Source organism: Pseudophryne corroboree, chromosome 2 (genome assembly GCF_028390025.1).
Source record: "Pseudophryne corroboree isolate aPseCor3 chromosome 2, aPseCor3.hap2, whole genome shotgun sequence".
NCBI lineage: Eukaryota > Metazoa > Chordata > Amphibia > Anura > Myobatrachidae > Pseudophryne > Pseudophryne corroboree.
The window spans coordinates 231,182,620-231,198,156 of NC_086445.1; the positions used below are offsets into that span (position 1 = coordinate 231,182,620).

The window sequence follows — 15,537 nt, forward strand, 5'->3', positions numbered from 1 at the left end:
GTCGCTGCACATGTGTGGTCAGCGGACTGTGCTTTCACACCAAGGGTCCCGATATAATAGTGAAGTGACGGCTACTGTGATCACTTTACTACTAACACATTGCTGGAACAGGCTCCTTTCGGAGCCTCTATACCTGCATGTAGTATTTGATACAATCGGGCAATAATTGAAAACCAATTATTAATACATATGCCCCTAACTGCATGCTGTACCCTTTCATCACTGCTGTGATTTGCCTAGAAGCAGTGAACTAACATATAACTAACCTCTCTGCAATGCAGTCCCGTTTATCAGGACTGTCCATCAAATTGGGACGGGTAGACATATTAACGTGTCAGTAGAAATGTATGCCCATCAGTATATTTTGCTAGACCATCAATGGAGCCTCAGAGTAACCCTTGTATTTTTCCTAACAATATCACTTTTTCACATTTTGTGTACAAATACAGTAGCTCACGTTACTTATATACATTCTGCAAGGCTCTATGGAGTATTATCACAACTTTATACAAGTTGAGTCTCCCATGTCCAAAATTCCAAAATACTGAATATTTCAAAATACAGAGTTCTTCCAGGGCGAGTGAGATAGTGACACTTTTGCTTTCTGGTGGTTCACTGTACACAAACTTTGTATCATGCACAAAATTATTACAAATAGTGTCTAACATTCCCTTCAGGCTGTGTGTATAAAGTGTATATGAAATATAAATGCATTCTGTGCTTAGAGATGGGTCTCATCCCCAAAGTATCTCATTATGGTATGCATATATTCCATTATACGGAAAAACCAGATATCCAAAATACTTCTACTCCCATTTTGATTATGGGAGAATTAACCTGTTTATATAAATGTTGCATAGATTTGTCACTGTTTCCAACTGCAAGTAAAATAACTCTCACTTATTGGACACACCAAAGGCAATGCTAAAATGTAAACTAACCCAATGTTTTTATGACAGCAGAACAGGGTGGGCTAGCTTTAAAAAGTAGCGATGTAACTACCAGAGTAGTCACCAGAGATACTGCACAAACACCACAGGACTCCAGCTGGCAGGGCAGACCCTATGATAGAGCCAGGAGCAATAATGATTGGTTAAGGGCTCTGTGGTCCTTAAACACAATATTCATTCTGAGACCAAAATCTTATGCAGTACCAATGAGCCTCAGCATATGTTACTGCATTAATCTTGTTCATACCAATCACAGAAGAAGACCAGGAAAGGCTACCTGACCTCTCGCACGCGATATCAATGCTCCTTTCACATCAGCCTAATGTTTTCTGGGTTTTTTTTGTTCTTTGATTTGCAGTTATGCATTGGCTGATGACGCATACCAATCTCTGCGTGACCGGGACAGGGACCAATGTATCCTAATTACAGGGGAAAGTGGTGCTGGAAAAACTGGTAAATACACCTCACTGGTGAATCCCTCCATTCTATTATGTTCATAGCCTGATGCTCCTTAGTCTACTACATAATATAACATTTATGTGACACCTGTTTTACTCTATATATATATATATATATATATATATATATATATATATATCATATACCAGTCAGCAGCACTCCATTCACCATGACGAGTAGTATACATACAGCCAGTACCTTCCCCCAGGTTCTACATAAAGTCGTAACCATGAACATACAGTATAGCAGCAGTGGGCGGCACTCAAAGCTTGTCTGTACTATTGTCCTGATGTAAATGTTATATTATCAACATTGAAACGTTGACATAATCAGACGTTGTCTTTGCATCTTTCCCTGCGGGGAGCTTTGAGTGCTGTCCACTGCTGCTATGTATATATATATATATATATATATATATTAATTTATTTATATACAGTGCATCTGGAAAGTGTTCACAGCGCTTTACTTTTTCCACATTTTGTTATGTTACAGCCTTATTCCAAGATGGAATAAATTCATGTTTTCCCTCAAACTTCTGCACACAATACCCCCTAATGACAGTGTGAAAACAAGTGTTTTTGAGATTTTTGCAAATTTATAAAAAAATTAAAAACTAATAAAACACATGTACATAAGTATTCACAACCTTTACCATGAAGCTGAAAATTGAGCTCAGGTGCATCCTGTTTCCACTGATCATCTTTGAGATGTTCCTACAGCTTAATTGGAGTCCACCTGTGGCAAATTCAATTGATTTGGACATGATTTGGAAAGGCAAACACCTGTCTATATAAGGTCCCACACCTGACAGTGCATGTCTGAGCACAAACCAAGCATGAAGTCAAATAAATTGTCTGTAGACCTCCGAGACAGGATTGTCTCGAGGCACAAATCTGGGGAAGGGTACAGAAAAATATCTGCTGCTTTGAAGGTCCCAATGAGCACAGTGGCCTCCATCATCCATACATGGAAGAAGTTTGGAACCACCAGGACTCTTCCTAAAGCTGGCCTGTCGTCTAAACGGAGCGATCAGGGGGAAAGGGCCCTAGTCAGGGAGGTGACCAAGAACCCGATGGTCACTCTTTCAGAGCTACAGCTTTCCCCTGTGGAGAGAGGAGAACCTTCCAGAACGACAACTACCTCAGCAGCAATCCATCAATCAGGCCTGTATGGTAGAGTGGCCAGACGGAAGCCACTCCTTAGTAAAAAGCACATGGCAGCCTGCCTGGAATTTGCCAAAATGCACCTGAAGGACTCTCAGATCATGAGAAACAAAATTCTCTGGTCTGATGAGACAAAGATTGAACTCTTTGGCGTGAATGCTAGGCGTCATGTTTGGAGTATACCGGGCACCACTCATCACCAGGTCAATACCATCCCTACAATGAAGCATGGTGGTGGCAGCATCATGCTGTGGGGATGTTTTTCAGAGGCAGGAACTGGGAGACTAGTCAGGATAGAGGGAAAGATGAATGCAGCAATGTGGGTGGAGACATCCTGGATGAAAACCTGCTCCAGAGTGTTCTTGACCTCAGACTGGGGTGATGATTCATCTTTCAGCAATGGAGCTTGAGAGGTGCTGCAAAGAGGAATGGGTGAAACTGCCCAAAGATAGTTGTGCCAAGCTTGTGGCATCATATTCAAAAAGACTTGAGGCTGTAATTGCTGCCAAAGGTGCATCAACAAAGTGTTGATAAAAGGCTGTGAATACTTACGTACATGTGATTTCTTAGTTCTTTATTTTAAATACATTTGCAAAAATCGCAAAAAAAAACCTTTTTTCATGTTGTCATTATGAAGAATTGTGTGTACAATTTTGAGGGAAAAAATTAATTTATTCCATTTTGGAATAAGGCTGTAACATAACACAATGTGGAAAAAGTGAAGCACTGTGAATACTTTCTGGATGCACTGCGTATGTAGATATATATATATATATATATATATATATATATACTGTATATAAATATATACACCAATATACCAACGTATACTGCAAGGTGGCACTCCTGGACTCCATTCAAGTTGAAAAAGGTGCTTTTATTTGCTGAAAGCATTTTTTTCCCTTGAATGGAGTCCAGGAGTGCCACCTTGCTGTATACGTTGGTATGTGGGGCCGGTTAGCCCATGGGAGTGCACCCTGGCAAGTATCTTTTAAGGCTATTAAAGGAGTGCCGGATCTGTGGTTTATGTATGTATGTATGTATGTATATATATATATATATATATATATATATATATACATATATATATATATACATATATATATATATATATATATATATACATATATTTTATTATTATTTATTTTTTTACAGACCAGAATGATTTTAAAATGTGTACAGTACATTTATCATTTATAACCTCAGGCCATGTAAGTCATTTACTTGTCAATTATTATATAGTACACATATCACTTACATTTTATATCTGTCATAATGATATCATATAGTGAGGGTAATTTATAACTGGATAGCACATTGTCATTTATTACTCATTCTTTGTTCTTTAGTACTTTTTTTTCTACTTTGTACTCATTTAGTATCACATATCAAGGTGCAATAAAATTGAGCCTATTCTGATGATTTTATACAGCAACTGAATGTGACACTTATATGACACTTATATGCCATACTACATTATATTGTCATTACACATTGCCAGTGTTGTAGTATATCTGGCTTTTACAATAAGACTTTGCATTCACCTGATAGTGTTTATCAGTAGCAGCAGAGGCAGAACTCTGGGAGGCAACGGAGTCATCTGCCACCGGGCTCCTGCTCTGAAGGGGGGCACCTCTCCTCTCATTCTGTGACACCATTGAATTAAGTTAATTGATAGCTGCCGCTGTCTTTTCAGTGGCCGACTTCCTCACTGGTCCCTGCATCTTACAAGTCACACCCTCTTTATTATACTGAATATACACATTTTACAAGTCTCATACCCAGGATTACAGGATTAGAAACCACAATCTATTACACTGGAAGCAGACACTATACTAATGAAGCTGTTTGCTCCTGTATCGGAAATATGAGAATTTTAACTATATGAAGATACTTCTCTGACAATTACACGTAACGTCATATACTTAGAATTCTCATGCTTCCTCTACAGGAGCAAATAACTCCATCAGTAAAGTGTTTGCTGTTAGTGTAACAGGTCATGGGTTGTAATCCTGGGTATGACTGCTAAGAAATGTGTGATTCAAAATAAAAGACAATTAATTGTATAAATACAGTAAATACATTTTTTTCAGCACACACACACACACACACACACACACACACACACACACACACACACACACACACACACACACACACACACACACACCTTAATATAGGAAATAGGGGGGCACCAATATTTATCTTGCCTCCGGGCGTCTTGGACGAACTTACGCCACTGAGTAGCAGCACAAAGTATTTGGGACTGCTAATTAAGCTTCTTATGTAATATCTTCTTCATTGAAAATATAATCAGTATAGCCCTATACAGTGCATCTGGAAAGTATTCACAGTGCTTCACTTTTTCCACATTTTGTTATGTTACAGCCTTATTCCAAAATGGAATAAATAAATTTTTTCCCTCAAAATTCTACACACACTACCCCATAATGACGTGATTTTTTTTTTTTTTTTAGATTTTTGCAAATTTATTAAAAATAAAAAACTAAGAAATCACATGTACATAAGTATTCACAGCCTTTGCCATAAAGCTCAAATTGAGCTCAGGTGCATCCTGTTTCCACCGATCATCCTTGAGATGTTACTACAGCTTAGTTGGAGTCCACCTGTGGTAAATTCAGTTGATTGGACATGATTTGGAAAGACACACACATGTCTATATAAGGTCCCACACTTGACAGTGCATGTCTGAGCACAAACCAAGCACGAAGTCAAAGGAATTGTCTGTAGATAGGATTGTCTCGAGGCACAAATCTGGGGAAGGGGACAGAAAAAATATCTGCTGCTTTGAAGAAGGTCTCAATGAGCACAGTGGCCTCCATCATCCGTAAATGGAAGAAGTTTGGAACCACCAGGACTCTTCCTAGAGCTGGCCGGCCATCTAACCTGAACGATTGGTGCAGAAGGGCCCTAGTCAGGGAGGTGACCAAGAACCCGATGGTCACTCTTTCAGAGCTATAGCATTCCTCTGTGGAGAGAGGAGAACCTTCCAGAATGACAACCATCTCTGCAGCAATCCACCAATCAGGCCTGTATGGTAGAGTGGCCAGACGGAAGCCACACCTTAGTAAAAAGCACATGGCAGCCTGCCTGGAGTTTGCCAAAATGCACCTGAAGTACTCTCAGACCACGAGAAACAAAATTCTCTGGTCTGATGAGACAAAGATTGAACTCTTTGGCGTGAATGCCAGGTGTCATGTTTGGAGGAAACTAGGCAACGCTCATCACCAGGCCAATACCATCCCTACAATGAAGCATGGTCGTGGCAGCATCATGCTGTGGAGATGTTTTTCAGTGGCAGTAACTGGGAGACTAATCAGGATAGAGGGAAATATGAATGCAGCAATGTACAGAGACATCCTGGATGAAAACCTGCTCCAGAGTGTTCTTGACCTCAGACTCGTGCGACGGTTCATCTTTCAGCAGGACAACGACCCTAAGCACACAGCCAAGATAGCAAAGGAGTGGCTTCAGGACAACTCTGTGAATGTCCTTGAGTGGCCCAGCCAGAGCCCAGACTTGAATCCGATTGAACATCTCTAGAGAGATATGAAAATGGCTGTGCACCGATGCTTCCCATCCAACCTGATGGAGTTTGAGAGGTGCTGCAAAGAGGAATGGGCGAAACTGGCCAAAAATAGTTGTGCCAAGCTTGTGGCATCATATTCAAAAAGACATGAGACTGTAATTGCTGCCAAAGGTGCATCAAGAAAGTGTGGAGCAAAGGCTGTGAATACTTATGTACACGTGCTTTCTTAGTTATTTATTTATAATAAATTTGCAAATATCTAAAAAAAAACTTTTTCACGTTGTCATTATGGGGTATTGTGTGTAGAATTTTGAGGGGAAAAAAATGAATTGATTCCATTCTGGAATAAGGCTGTAACATAACAAAATGTGGAAAAAATGAAGTGCTGTGAATGCTTCCTGGATACACTGTATATAATCGCACATTACGTGCAATATATACAATAGGGATTTAAAAACCTCAACATTGTATTGCATACATTTATTTAAGAAGTACTTCCCAGCACTACAATATATGTCTAATAACAGTATCAGTATTTTACCGACAAACGGAATGCCGGCTGTCAGTATACCAACAGCGGCATCCTGTCTGTCAGAATCCCGGCAGTGAGTCCCCTTGCGGGCTCGCTGTGCTCACCATGATTTGGGCCTTGGTGGCTCGATTTGCTCGCTACAGGTTAAATTTCCACTCAGTTGGTGGTGTGGACTCACCAACCAAGTGGGAATTCCCGGTGGTGGTCGGGATTGTGTCCGTCGGTATTTCACCGGCTGTCAGGATTCCGGCGTCAATCTCCTGAATGCCGGGATCCCGACAGACGGTATTTTAACTGCACCCCTAAATAACAGCTTAAACAATAGTACTGACCAGCTTGTGATTTGCAACCAATCATTATTGTGGGTGCTTAAAGATTGAAATGATATTTGACTGTTACACAACTGTCACATCTCTACTTGTGGCTGAATGAGTGTTAATGGGGGCAACAGGATTTCTGATGTAGGCTACGTTATGGCATGTCAATAGCTTGAAAGCAAAATTGCTGGCTAGTCTCAATTGTGCGTTTGCAGAGATTGGCTGAACTTCAGAGGCATCACTTGCATGGGGATAGGGCTGGTGCAAGGTCATGCTAACAGTGATGTTGGCTACTTGTGGATAGGGGTTGTGCGGCCACATAGAGGAGTATAACATGGCATATATGCAAATATCTGCATTTAGAACCATGCATTCAGTGGGAGCTTAATTGCAGCTGATTTTATTGCCATTCTGAATAGACCCCTTAGTGTGTCTCAGATGAAGTGGACATATGTTCACTGCATACAGTACTTGCCCACTGTCGCACTGGGGCATGAAGGGCCCACCAGGGAAATGCAGTGGAAGGGACCCATGCTTACGGGTCTAGTCAGCGTCCACATTGGGTGTGGCCAACCACCACAGAAGCTTGGCTAGCCAAAAGAGAGTGCATGGTCTGGGCCCCTCTAAAAATAGATAGTAAATACTGCTAGTTCATGCATGATAATGTAACAGATTAATAACAGCAATGCACTGTAGAAAATACACCATAGTCCTGTCAGTTTATTGTAACCAGGGCCGGTTCTAGACCTTGTGGTGCCCAGGGTGAATGTTTTCTTTGGTGCCCCCTCCTTTGAAAACAGGGAGCGCGTGACAAAAATATAGGGGTGTGTGTGTCCACAGAATAGTACTAATTCACATTACAGTACACAGTAGTGTCCGCCAGCCACATTACACCACACAGTGATGTCCGTCAGTCACATTACACCACACAGTAGTACCTCTTATACACATTATACCATGTTAGAGCCCCTTACATGCATTACACCATAGTAGAACAGAGTCCCTTATACACAGCATGGCAGGTAGAGCCCCTTATATGCATTACACCATAGTAGAGCAGAGCCCCTTACACACATTACGCCAGGTAGAGCCCCTTACACACATTACGCCAGGTAGAGCCCCTTAGACACGTTATGCCGGGTAGAGCCCCTTACACACATTGCACCACATAGAGCCCCTTATACACATTATACCAGCTAGAGCCCCTTACACACATTGTGCCAGGTAGAGCCTCTTCTACCTGTTGTGCCAGGTAGAGCCTCTTATAGACGTTACGCCAGGTAGAGCCCCTTATACACACATGTTACACCAGGTAGCGCCCATTATATACGTTACACCCGGTAGTGCCCCTTATACACTTTGCGCCTGGTAGAACCCCTTATACACATTACACCTGGTAGAGCCCTTTATATACATACTGTATATGGTACATGTGTGTGTAATATATATATATAAAGGGTTGAGGCTGTAATGCCGGCGATCAGGATCCCGGAGGTCAGCATCCCAACCACAGGATCCTGGCCGCCAGAATGCCAGCGGGGTGAGTGCAACAGAGCCCCTTGTGAGCTTGCTGTGCTCGCCATGCAGTGGGCTTGGTGGCCTGCTGCACTCAACACAGGTTTGAGTCCTACTCTATGGGTGTCGTGGACACCCATTAGTGGGAATAGCCCCTGTTTGCCGGCATTGTAAGTGGTCAGGATTCAAGCATCGGTATCCTCACCGCCGGGATCCCAAACACCGGTAAAGCAAGTACATCCCTATATAAATGCACATAATTCTAAATAAGGCCATTTGTTCATCTAGCCCCATGCTTTCTTCACAGAGGCCAGTAAACTTGTGATGTCATACGTGGCCGCTGTGTGTGGGAAAGGAGAACAAGCGAATCAGGTGAAGGAGCAGCTCTTACAATCAAATCCTGTCCTGGAGGGTGAGCAGTGATAAGTGATTTGGAGTGTACAGCTATGGTCTCATTTAGAGTTACAGTATGAGTAAGTCCAGCTAGATGTCAACATTTTGCTGGAGGGTGGCACATTTCAACTGTATGGCCAGATGTAGCATTATATAAGGTGGGCACATAGTAGCTGAAATCTAAAGCAGTATAAAAATTGGCCCAAATTTGTATGCTACATGTAACGGAAGGCAATATTTTCCTGCATTCAAAATAAATTGCATTTCACCTCTTGCATTGCAAATTTTGAGCATGGTTTGTGCGGATACATACTGTATATCTACCATTAAGCTGATTTTTTCTTAACTCTATATGTGGCTCATAAGGTCCAGGGGGATACGGTATTACATGTGTATTTGACGGCGGCTTAAATCAGGAAATAGCAAACCGATAGGGCTTTTAGCCAAACCCGATGGACATCTACGACATATTTAAAATTAACTCTGAAAACCGCTGTTTAACTCTATCTGCACATGTTATATCTGCACCCCCTGCAGTGCACATGGTTTTGCCCATTAGCTAACAAATTTGCTGCTGCGATCAGATCTGAATTACACCCATAGAGACATGAATGGTATTGGTAGGATTATGGACCAATGGGTCGACTGAATTAGGTTGACAGTCAATAGGTCGACCACTATTGGTCGACATTGACATAGTCGACACAGGAAAAGGTATACACATGAAAATGGTCGATACATAAAAGGTTGACATTACTTGTTTTTTTTACTTTTTGTGTCATTTTTTGCATAACGTGACCAGAACCCCAATTAGTGCACTGCGTCCCCTTGCATGCTACAATTACTATTCCCAATCCCAAAGTGGATAGTAAAGTATGAAAAAGTAAAATATACATGTTTTTAAAAAGGCATGTCGACCTTTTCATGTGTCGACATGTCATGTGTCGATCATTTTCTGTGTTATCCATGTCAATGTCGACCTACTGACTGTCGACCTAATCCATGTCGACTTGCCATCCAGATACTCATGCCAAATTCTGTTACCATATTATGAGATATTATAACTTTTTTTCTAAGCACTTTCCTAACTCTGAGTACAACTTGGCTCCTTAATGCCTCAGTATGCTTATACAATACAATACATGTTGGTGGGTCTGAAAATAGAAACCATTGTTTACAATCATCATAGCCAATCACAATTGGGCATTTGAGACCATATTAATACTGTATATCAGAATTCAGAGTTCATACTGTAATAATTCCTGATATTAATATTTCTGTGCAGCTTTTGGAAATGCCAAGACAATCAGAAATGATAACTCTTCCAGATTTGTAAGTTCTGCTCTCACAAATGTCTTTTTTGTACAGCATATGTACATTATATTATTCCTGCGTGTATTTTTAAACTGATTTTTATTGATTTGAATATACAGTAGCAGGTATGAGAGGATAAATTCAGTGTGAAGATAGTAAGGATGGAGAAAGAACAAAGGGAATGTCAAAAGGGAGGGAGGGAAACAGACTAAGATGATTTAAATAAGCACGAAAGTTGCACCTATTTGATATATTTAGTGTTATCGTTTATTTATAAAATGCTAACATATTACGCAGCACTTTACTTTGAGGGAATCATAACACAGCTAAGTTATGTACAATGACACTTCATGGAGTTTATGCTCCGCATTAGGGTGTAAGCACTACTAGCCAATACAGAGCAGCTTTTTTTAAACGACTGTATTCATAACTCCGACATCCACTGGTACAAGTGTTGCGAGTAACTCTAGTGCTCTTTTTTTATGGTGAAGGGGAGAAGGCTTAACCTCTTATGAAGCTTAGTCCTGTGCTGTAAACACTACAGGGTAGATTAAAGACGTGGTGTTGTTGCCCATAGCAATCAAACAAATTCTGTGTATCATTTTTTAGAATGCAATAGATAAATTATAACTGAAATCTGATTGGTTGCTATGGGCAATATTTCCACTTTTCATTTTAGAAACTTTAGTACATCTCCCCCAAGGTCTGGTTGACATTATGTTATGAGAAATCCATGCTGCTTATTTCACTGTTAGAGCATCACAAGCCCAGCCTGTCATACTGTAGTATTGGTAGCAGCTTTTGCAGGGGCACTCCAAACTGTTGGTTCCCTTTTGCAGGGGCACTCCAAACTGTTGGTTCCCTTGGAATTGACACTACCATCCCTATGATCACTGGTGCTGTGAGCCTCTTTTGGGGGATGGATTGTACCATTTTATTAATAATCATCTTCATCATCAGCACAGACCTTTGATCCTGGGTTATATCCATCTAAACCCCTGATCAGAGTATACACCCTAACAGACAGTATTTGTGATAGCATCGGTTAAATTAATATTTCCATTAGGATATCATCACTGAACAAAAACTTATATTGGAAGCTAGGCTCACAGAAATGAAAAATGTCACTGTCATGGATGAGAAACAAATAGGACCAATCAGTGGCATACTTATAATGGGTCAAGGGGGGCCCACACCGCTCACCCTGCACTAACTTAGCATACTGTACTTACCTCTGTGGCGTCCCTCGTCGGCACTGCACATATCACCAGGAAAATGTCATGCACAGTGCCAGGGTCTACCCAAACCTGCCCCCAGGAGAGAGGAGGGGGGCTGCACACAGACCCCCTCCTTTCTTATTCTGCCCCTGCTGCCAATAATGACAAGATATTGCCAATTCAACTTTTGGATGAGTTGCCAACTATTATAGGACGTGCTAGCTGCTAGTTCTAGTGCTGTAGTAGAGGAATTAATATGAATTTATCATAATTACTATATTATTATAATAGGGATCAGGGGCGTATCTACCCATTGGCCAGGATGGCACTCGCCAGGGGCGCCAGGCAAGGAGGGGGCGCCGCCTGGCAGTGTCATCCATGGCCAGGGGGTAGAATCCAGTAGTACTGTCAGACTTGGTGACTGTCTGTTAGTGCCAGCGTCAGTGTCAGGTGGCAGCGCACTGCACCTCACTTGTAATCAGACTTAACATAAACTACAGCTCCCAGCATTCCTTGTTGCCAGGAGCTGTAGTGCTGTGCAGCTGGACACCGGCGCCGGCAGTAACAGACAATCACAATGTACAATCCGGATTAAGGGAGGGGAGGGGAGGGGTGGCACAAGACTGCACTGCACGGCATTGACCTACGGGAAGTGGACGGAGTGGAAACAGGGGGGCAGGGCTACATGACACTTAGTCAGTAAGTGCCCTGCCAGGTAACCCAGCAGCATGAAGGAGAGGGGGAGAGAACAAGGAGCTACTAAAGTACATGCATTGAGTGTACCCTGTCTGTGAAGTGAGTGGGGTAAACACTATATACTGTCTGTATGTGTGTCTGTGACTGCATTTATGTATGTGACTATATGTGTATGTATGTTTGTGTGTTTAAGTGTCTACTGTATTTATGTGTGTATTAGTGTGTGATTATGTATGTGAATAAGTGTGTAACTACAGTATATATGTATGTGACTGTATATACGTGTACATGTGTGTGACTATTTGTATATACTGCATGTGTGACTGTACTGTATATAATATGTACTGTATGTGTTTTGTGTGACAGTATGTATGTAAGTGTATATGTGTGTGCCTATGGGTGGGATCAGATGTACTAATGGCAGTGGGGGTTATTCGGTACGGATTGCAGATTCTGCTAAAAAGCAGAATCTGCAATCCTTTCTATTGCGTGCTGGGGGATGCTCATCCATCGCAGGGCAAGGCTGTCCAGCATGCTGAATGGCCTGCTCAGCGACTGCAGCTGCAATTTAATTGTGGTCGCAGCAACTGTGGTCCACCGCCATTTTTCACATAGGGGTGGCTGCGTGTCATGTCACTCAGCCGCCCCGTAAATGCAGACGGCCTGACCCCATTTTCCCCATGCCGCCCCCGTAATGTTCCATCACTGCCCCCGCCCTCCCTGCGAACGCCTCTGCCTGTCAATCAGGCAGAGGTGTTTACAGCCAATGTGATCCAATCCATTTTGAATGCAGCTGCGAGGCTAATCTTCCTTGCCAGACGTTCATCGTCTGCAGATCCGCTCTGTCAGTCCCTCCATTGGTTACCGGTATTCTACCGTATTAAATATAAAATACTTTTACTGACATACAAGGCTATTAACCAAACTGCACCAACATACATCTCTTCACTCATCTCAAAATATCTCCCTACCCGACCTCTCCGCTCTGCACAAGATCTACGTCTCTCATCCACACGCATTACCTGTTCACACTCAAAATTACAGGACTTTATCCGGGCTTCACCCACTCTGTGGAATGCCCTCCCACGCACAGTAAGACTCGCCTCTAGTCTCCAAACCTTTAAATGTTCCCTGAAAACTCACCTCTTCAGACAAGCCTATCAAATTCCAGACCCACCCACATAACCTTCAGTGCTTCCCTATCTAATTACATCCTCTGTAGAGTATTCATAACATCACATATCTTGTCTTTCTTTAGTCTCACACCCTCCTGACACTTGGATAACTTTGTGGGGTATCATCATACAACCCATTAAGAACCTAGCAATCTGGGGAACCATTATGCAATAGGTTGCATCTATCCTTGTGTATCTATGCCTATTTCCCTATAGATTGTAAGCTTGCGAGCAGGGCCTTCCTACCTCTGTCTGTCTGTTTTTACCCAGTTTTGTTCTATTACTGTTGTTCTAATTGTAAAGCGCAACGGAATATGCTGCGCTATATAAGAAACTGTTAATAAAATAAAGAAATAAATCGACGAAGCGCTGAGAACAGAGATATTGCAGTAGCATCCATGAATGCGGTTTGACCGCTTTCCACTTATAAAAATTTAAATATATTTACTAGCACTGGCCATGCCCCTTCCCCACAAGACCACACCCTTTTTGATACACCCTCCTTATTTCAAATATGGGGGGAGGGCACCAGCCCTTACTTTGCCAGGGGTGCTCGAACCCTTAGATACACCCCTGATAGGGATGTAGTCGTTAGTTCCACATTGACAATTGACAATTCATAATGTGCACACCTCAATGGCGACAGTTTTAATGTCAACACTGTTAAAATGTCAACATGCAATGTGCTGATATTGGGGGTCAGTCCGACCTGATTGCACGCTAGATTTTTTTGCTGCGCTGCGATCAGGTCTGAACAGCACATGCGTATGCACCGCAATGTGCAGGCGCGTCGTACGGGTACAAAGTGGACTGTTGCTGTGCGATGGGTTTTACGAAGAATACATTCGCACAGCCGATCGCAAGGAGATTGACAGGAAGAGGGCGTTTGTGGGTGGCAACTGACCATTTTCTGGGAGAGTTTGGAAAAACGCAGGGGTGTCCAGGCGTTTGCAGGGCGGGTGACTGACGTCAATTCCGGGACCTGACAGGCTGAAGTGATCGCAGCGGCTAAGCAAGTTCTGGGCAACTCAGAAACTGCACAAAACTTTTTTGTACTACTCGGCTGCACATGCAATCGCACACTTGCAAAGCAAAAATACACTCCCCTATAGGCGGTGACTATCTGATCGCAGTACTGCAAAAAATAGCTAGCGAGCGTTCAGGTCTGAATTAGGCCCATTGTCAGAGTGTCAACATTAGGGTTAGGCTGAAGGATAGGAGGGTTAGGATTAGGCACATAGGGGTATATGCAATTGTGGTCGAATTCCCGAAATTGTCGAATTTCGGGTCATTTTCGACCAAAAAAAAAAATTCCCCTATGCAATCCAGTGCTTTCCGACCAAAAAACGGACTTTCAAAATTCGACTTTTTGAAATTCGAATTTTTGCAAATTCGACTTTTCTGCAATGATACAAGTGCTGCAATTCGACCAAAGCATATTCAATTCAAGTTTGGAAATTCGACAGCAGTGCTTTTAGACAGCAAATTCGTCATTTTCAATCCGCCACACTTTGGAGGGTGAAAACAAATAAAAAAATTTTAAACATGTTTTTTTTGGTGTTTTTTTTTTTGGGAATAGCAGATCTATTTATATTAGAAGGGATTAGGTACTTTTTTTTTTTTTTTGGGAGGCACAAATATTATTTATATATTTTTTAAAATATTATTTTTTTTTTTTTTTTTTTTTTTTTTTATGCTGGAAGGGTAAAATCATAAAAAAAAATGGCGTGGGGTCCCCCCTCCAAAGCATAACCAGCCTCGGGCTCATTGAGCTGGTCCTGGTTCTAAAAATGCGGGGAAAAAATTGACAGGGGATCCCCCGTATTTTTAAAACCAGCACCGGGCTCTGCGCCTGGTGCTGGTGCCAAAAATACGGGGGACAAAAAGAGTAGGGGTCCCCCGTATTTTTAACACCAGCATCGGGCTCCACTAGCTGGACAGATAATGCCACAGCCGGGGGTCACTTTTATGCCGTGCCCTGCGGCCGTGGCATCAAATATCCAACTAGTCACCCCTGGCCGGGGTACCCTGGGGGAGTGGGGACCCCTTCAATCAAGGGGTCCCCCCCCCCAGCCACCCAAGGGCCAGGGGTGAAGCCCGAGGCTGTCCCCCCCATCCAATGGGCTGCGGATGGGGGGGCTGATAGCCTTTGTGATAATAAAAAGATATTGTTTTTTCCAATAGTACTACAAGTCCCAGCAAGCCTCCCCCGCAAGCTGGTACTTGGAGAACCACAAGTACCAGCATGCGGGAGAA

General features: G+C 42.4%; 1 protein-coding gene across 3 annotated transcripts in view; it reads left to right on the forward strand.

Moving 5' to 3' along the window:
• MYO1A (myosin IA) overlaps window positions 1-15,537 on the forward strand; it is a 142,340-nt gene that overhangs the window by 55,743 nt on the left and 71,060 nt on the right. For all 3 annotated transcript variants that reach the window (XM_063952441.1, XM_063952442.1, XM_063952443.1), the window contains 3 exons: window positions 1,309-1,403; window positions 8,794-8,898; window positions 10,165-10,211. In XM_063952441.1, coding sequence (XP_063808511.1) covers window positions 1,309-1,403; window positions 8,794-8,898; window positions 10,165-10,211 — 247 coding nt within the window. The remainder of the gene's footprint in view (window positions 1-1,308; window positions 1,404-8,793; window positions 8,899-10,164; window positions 10,212-15,537) is intronic.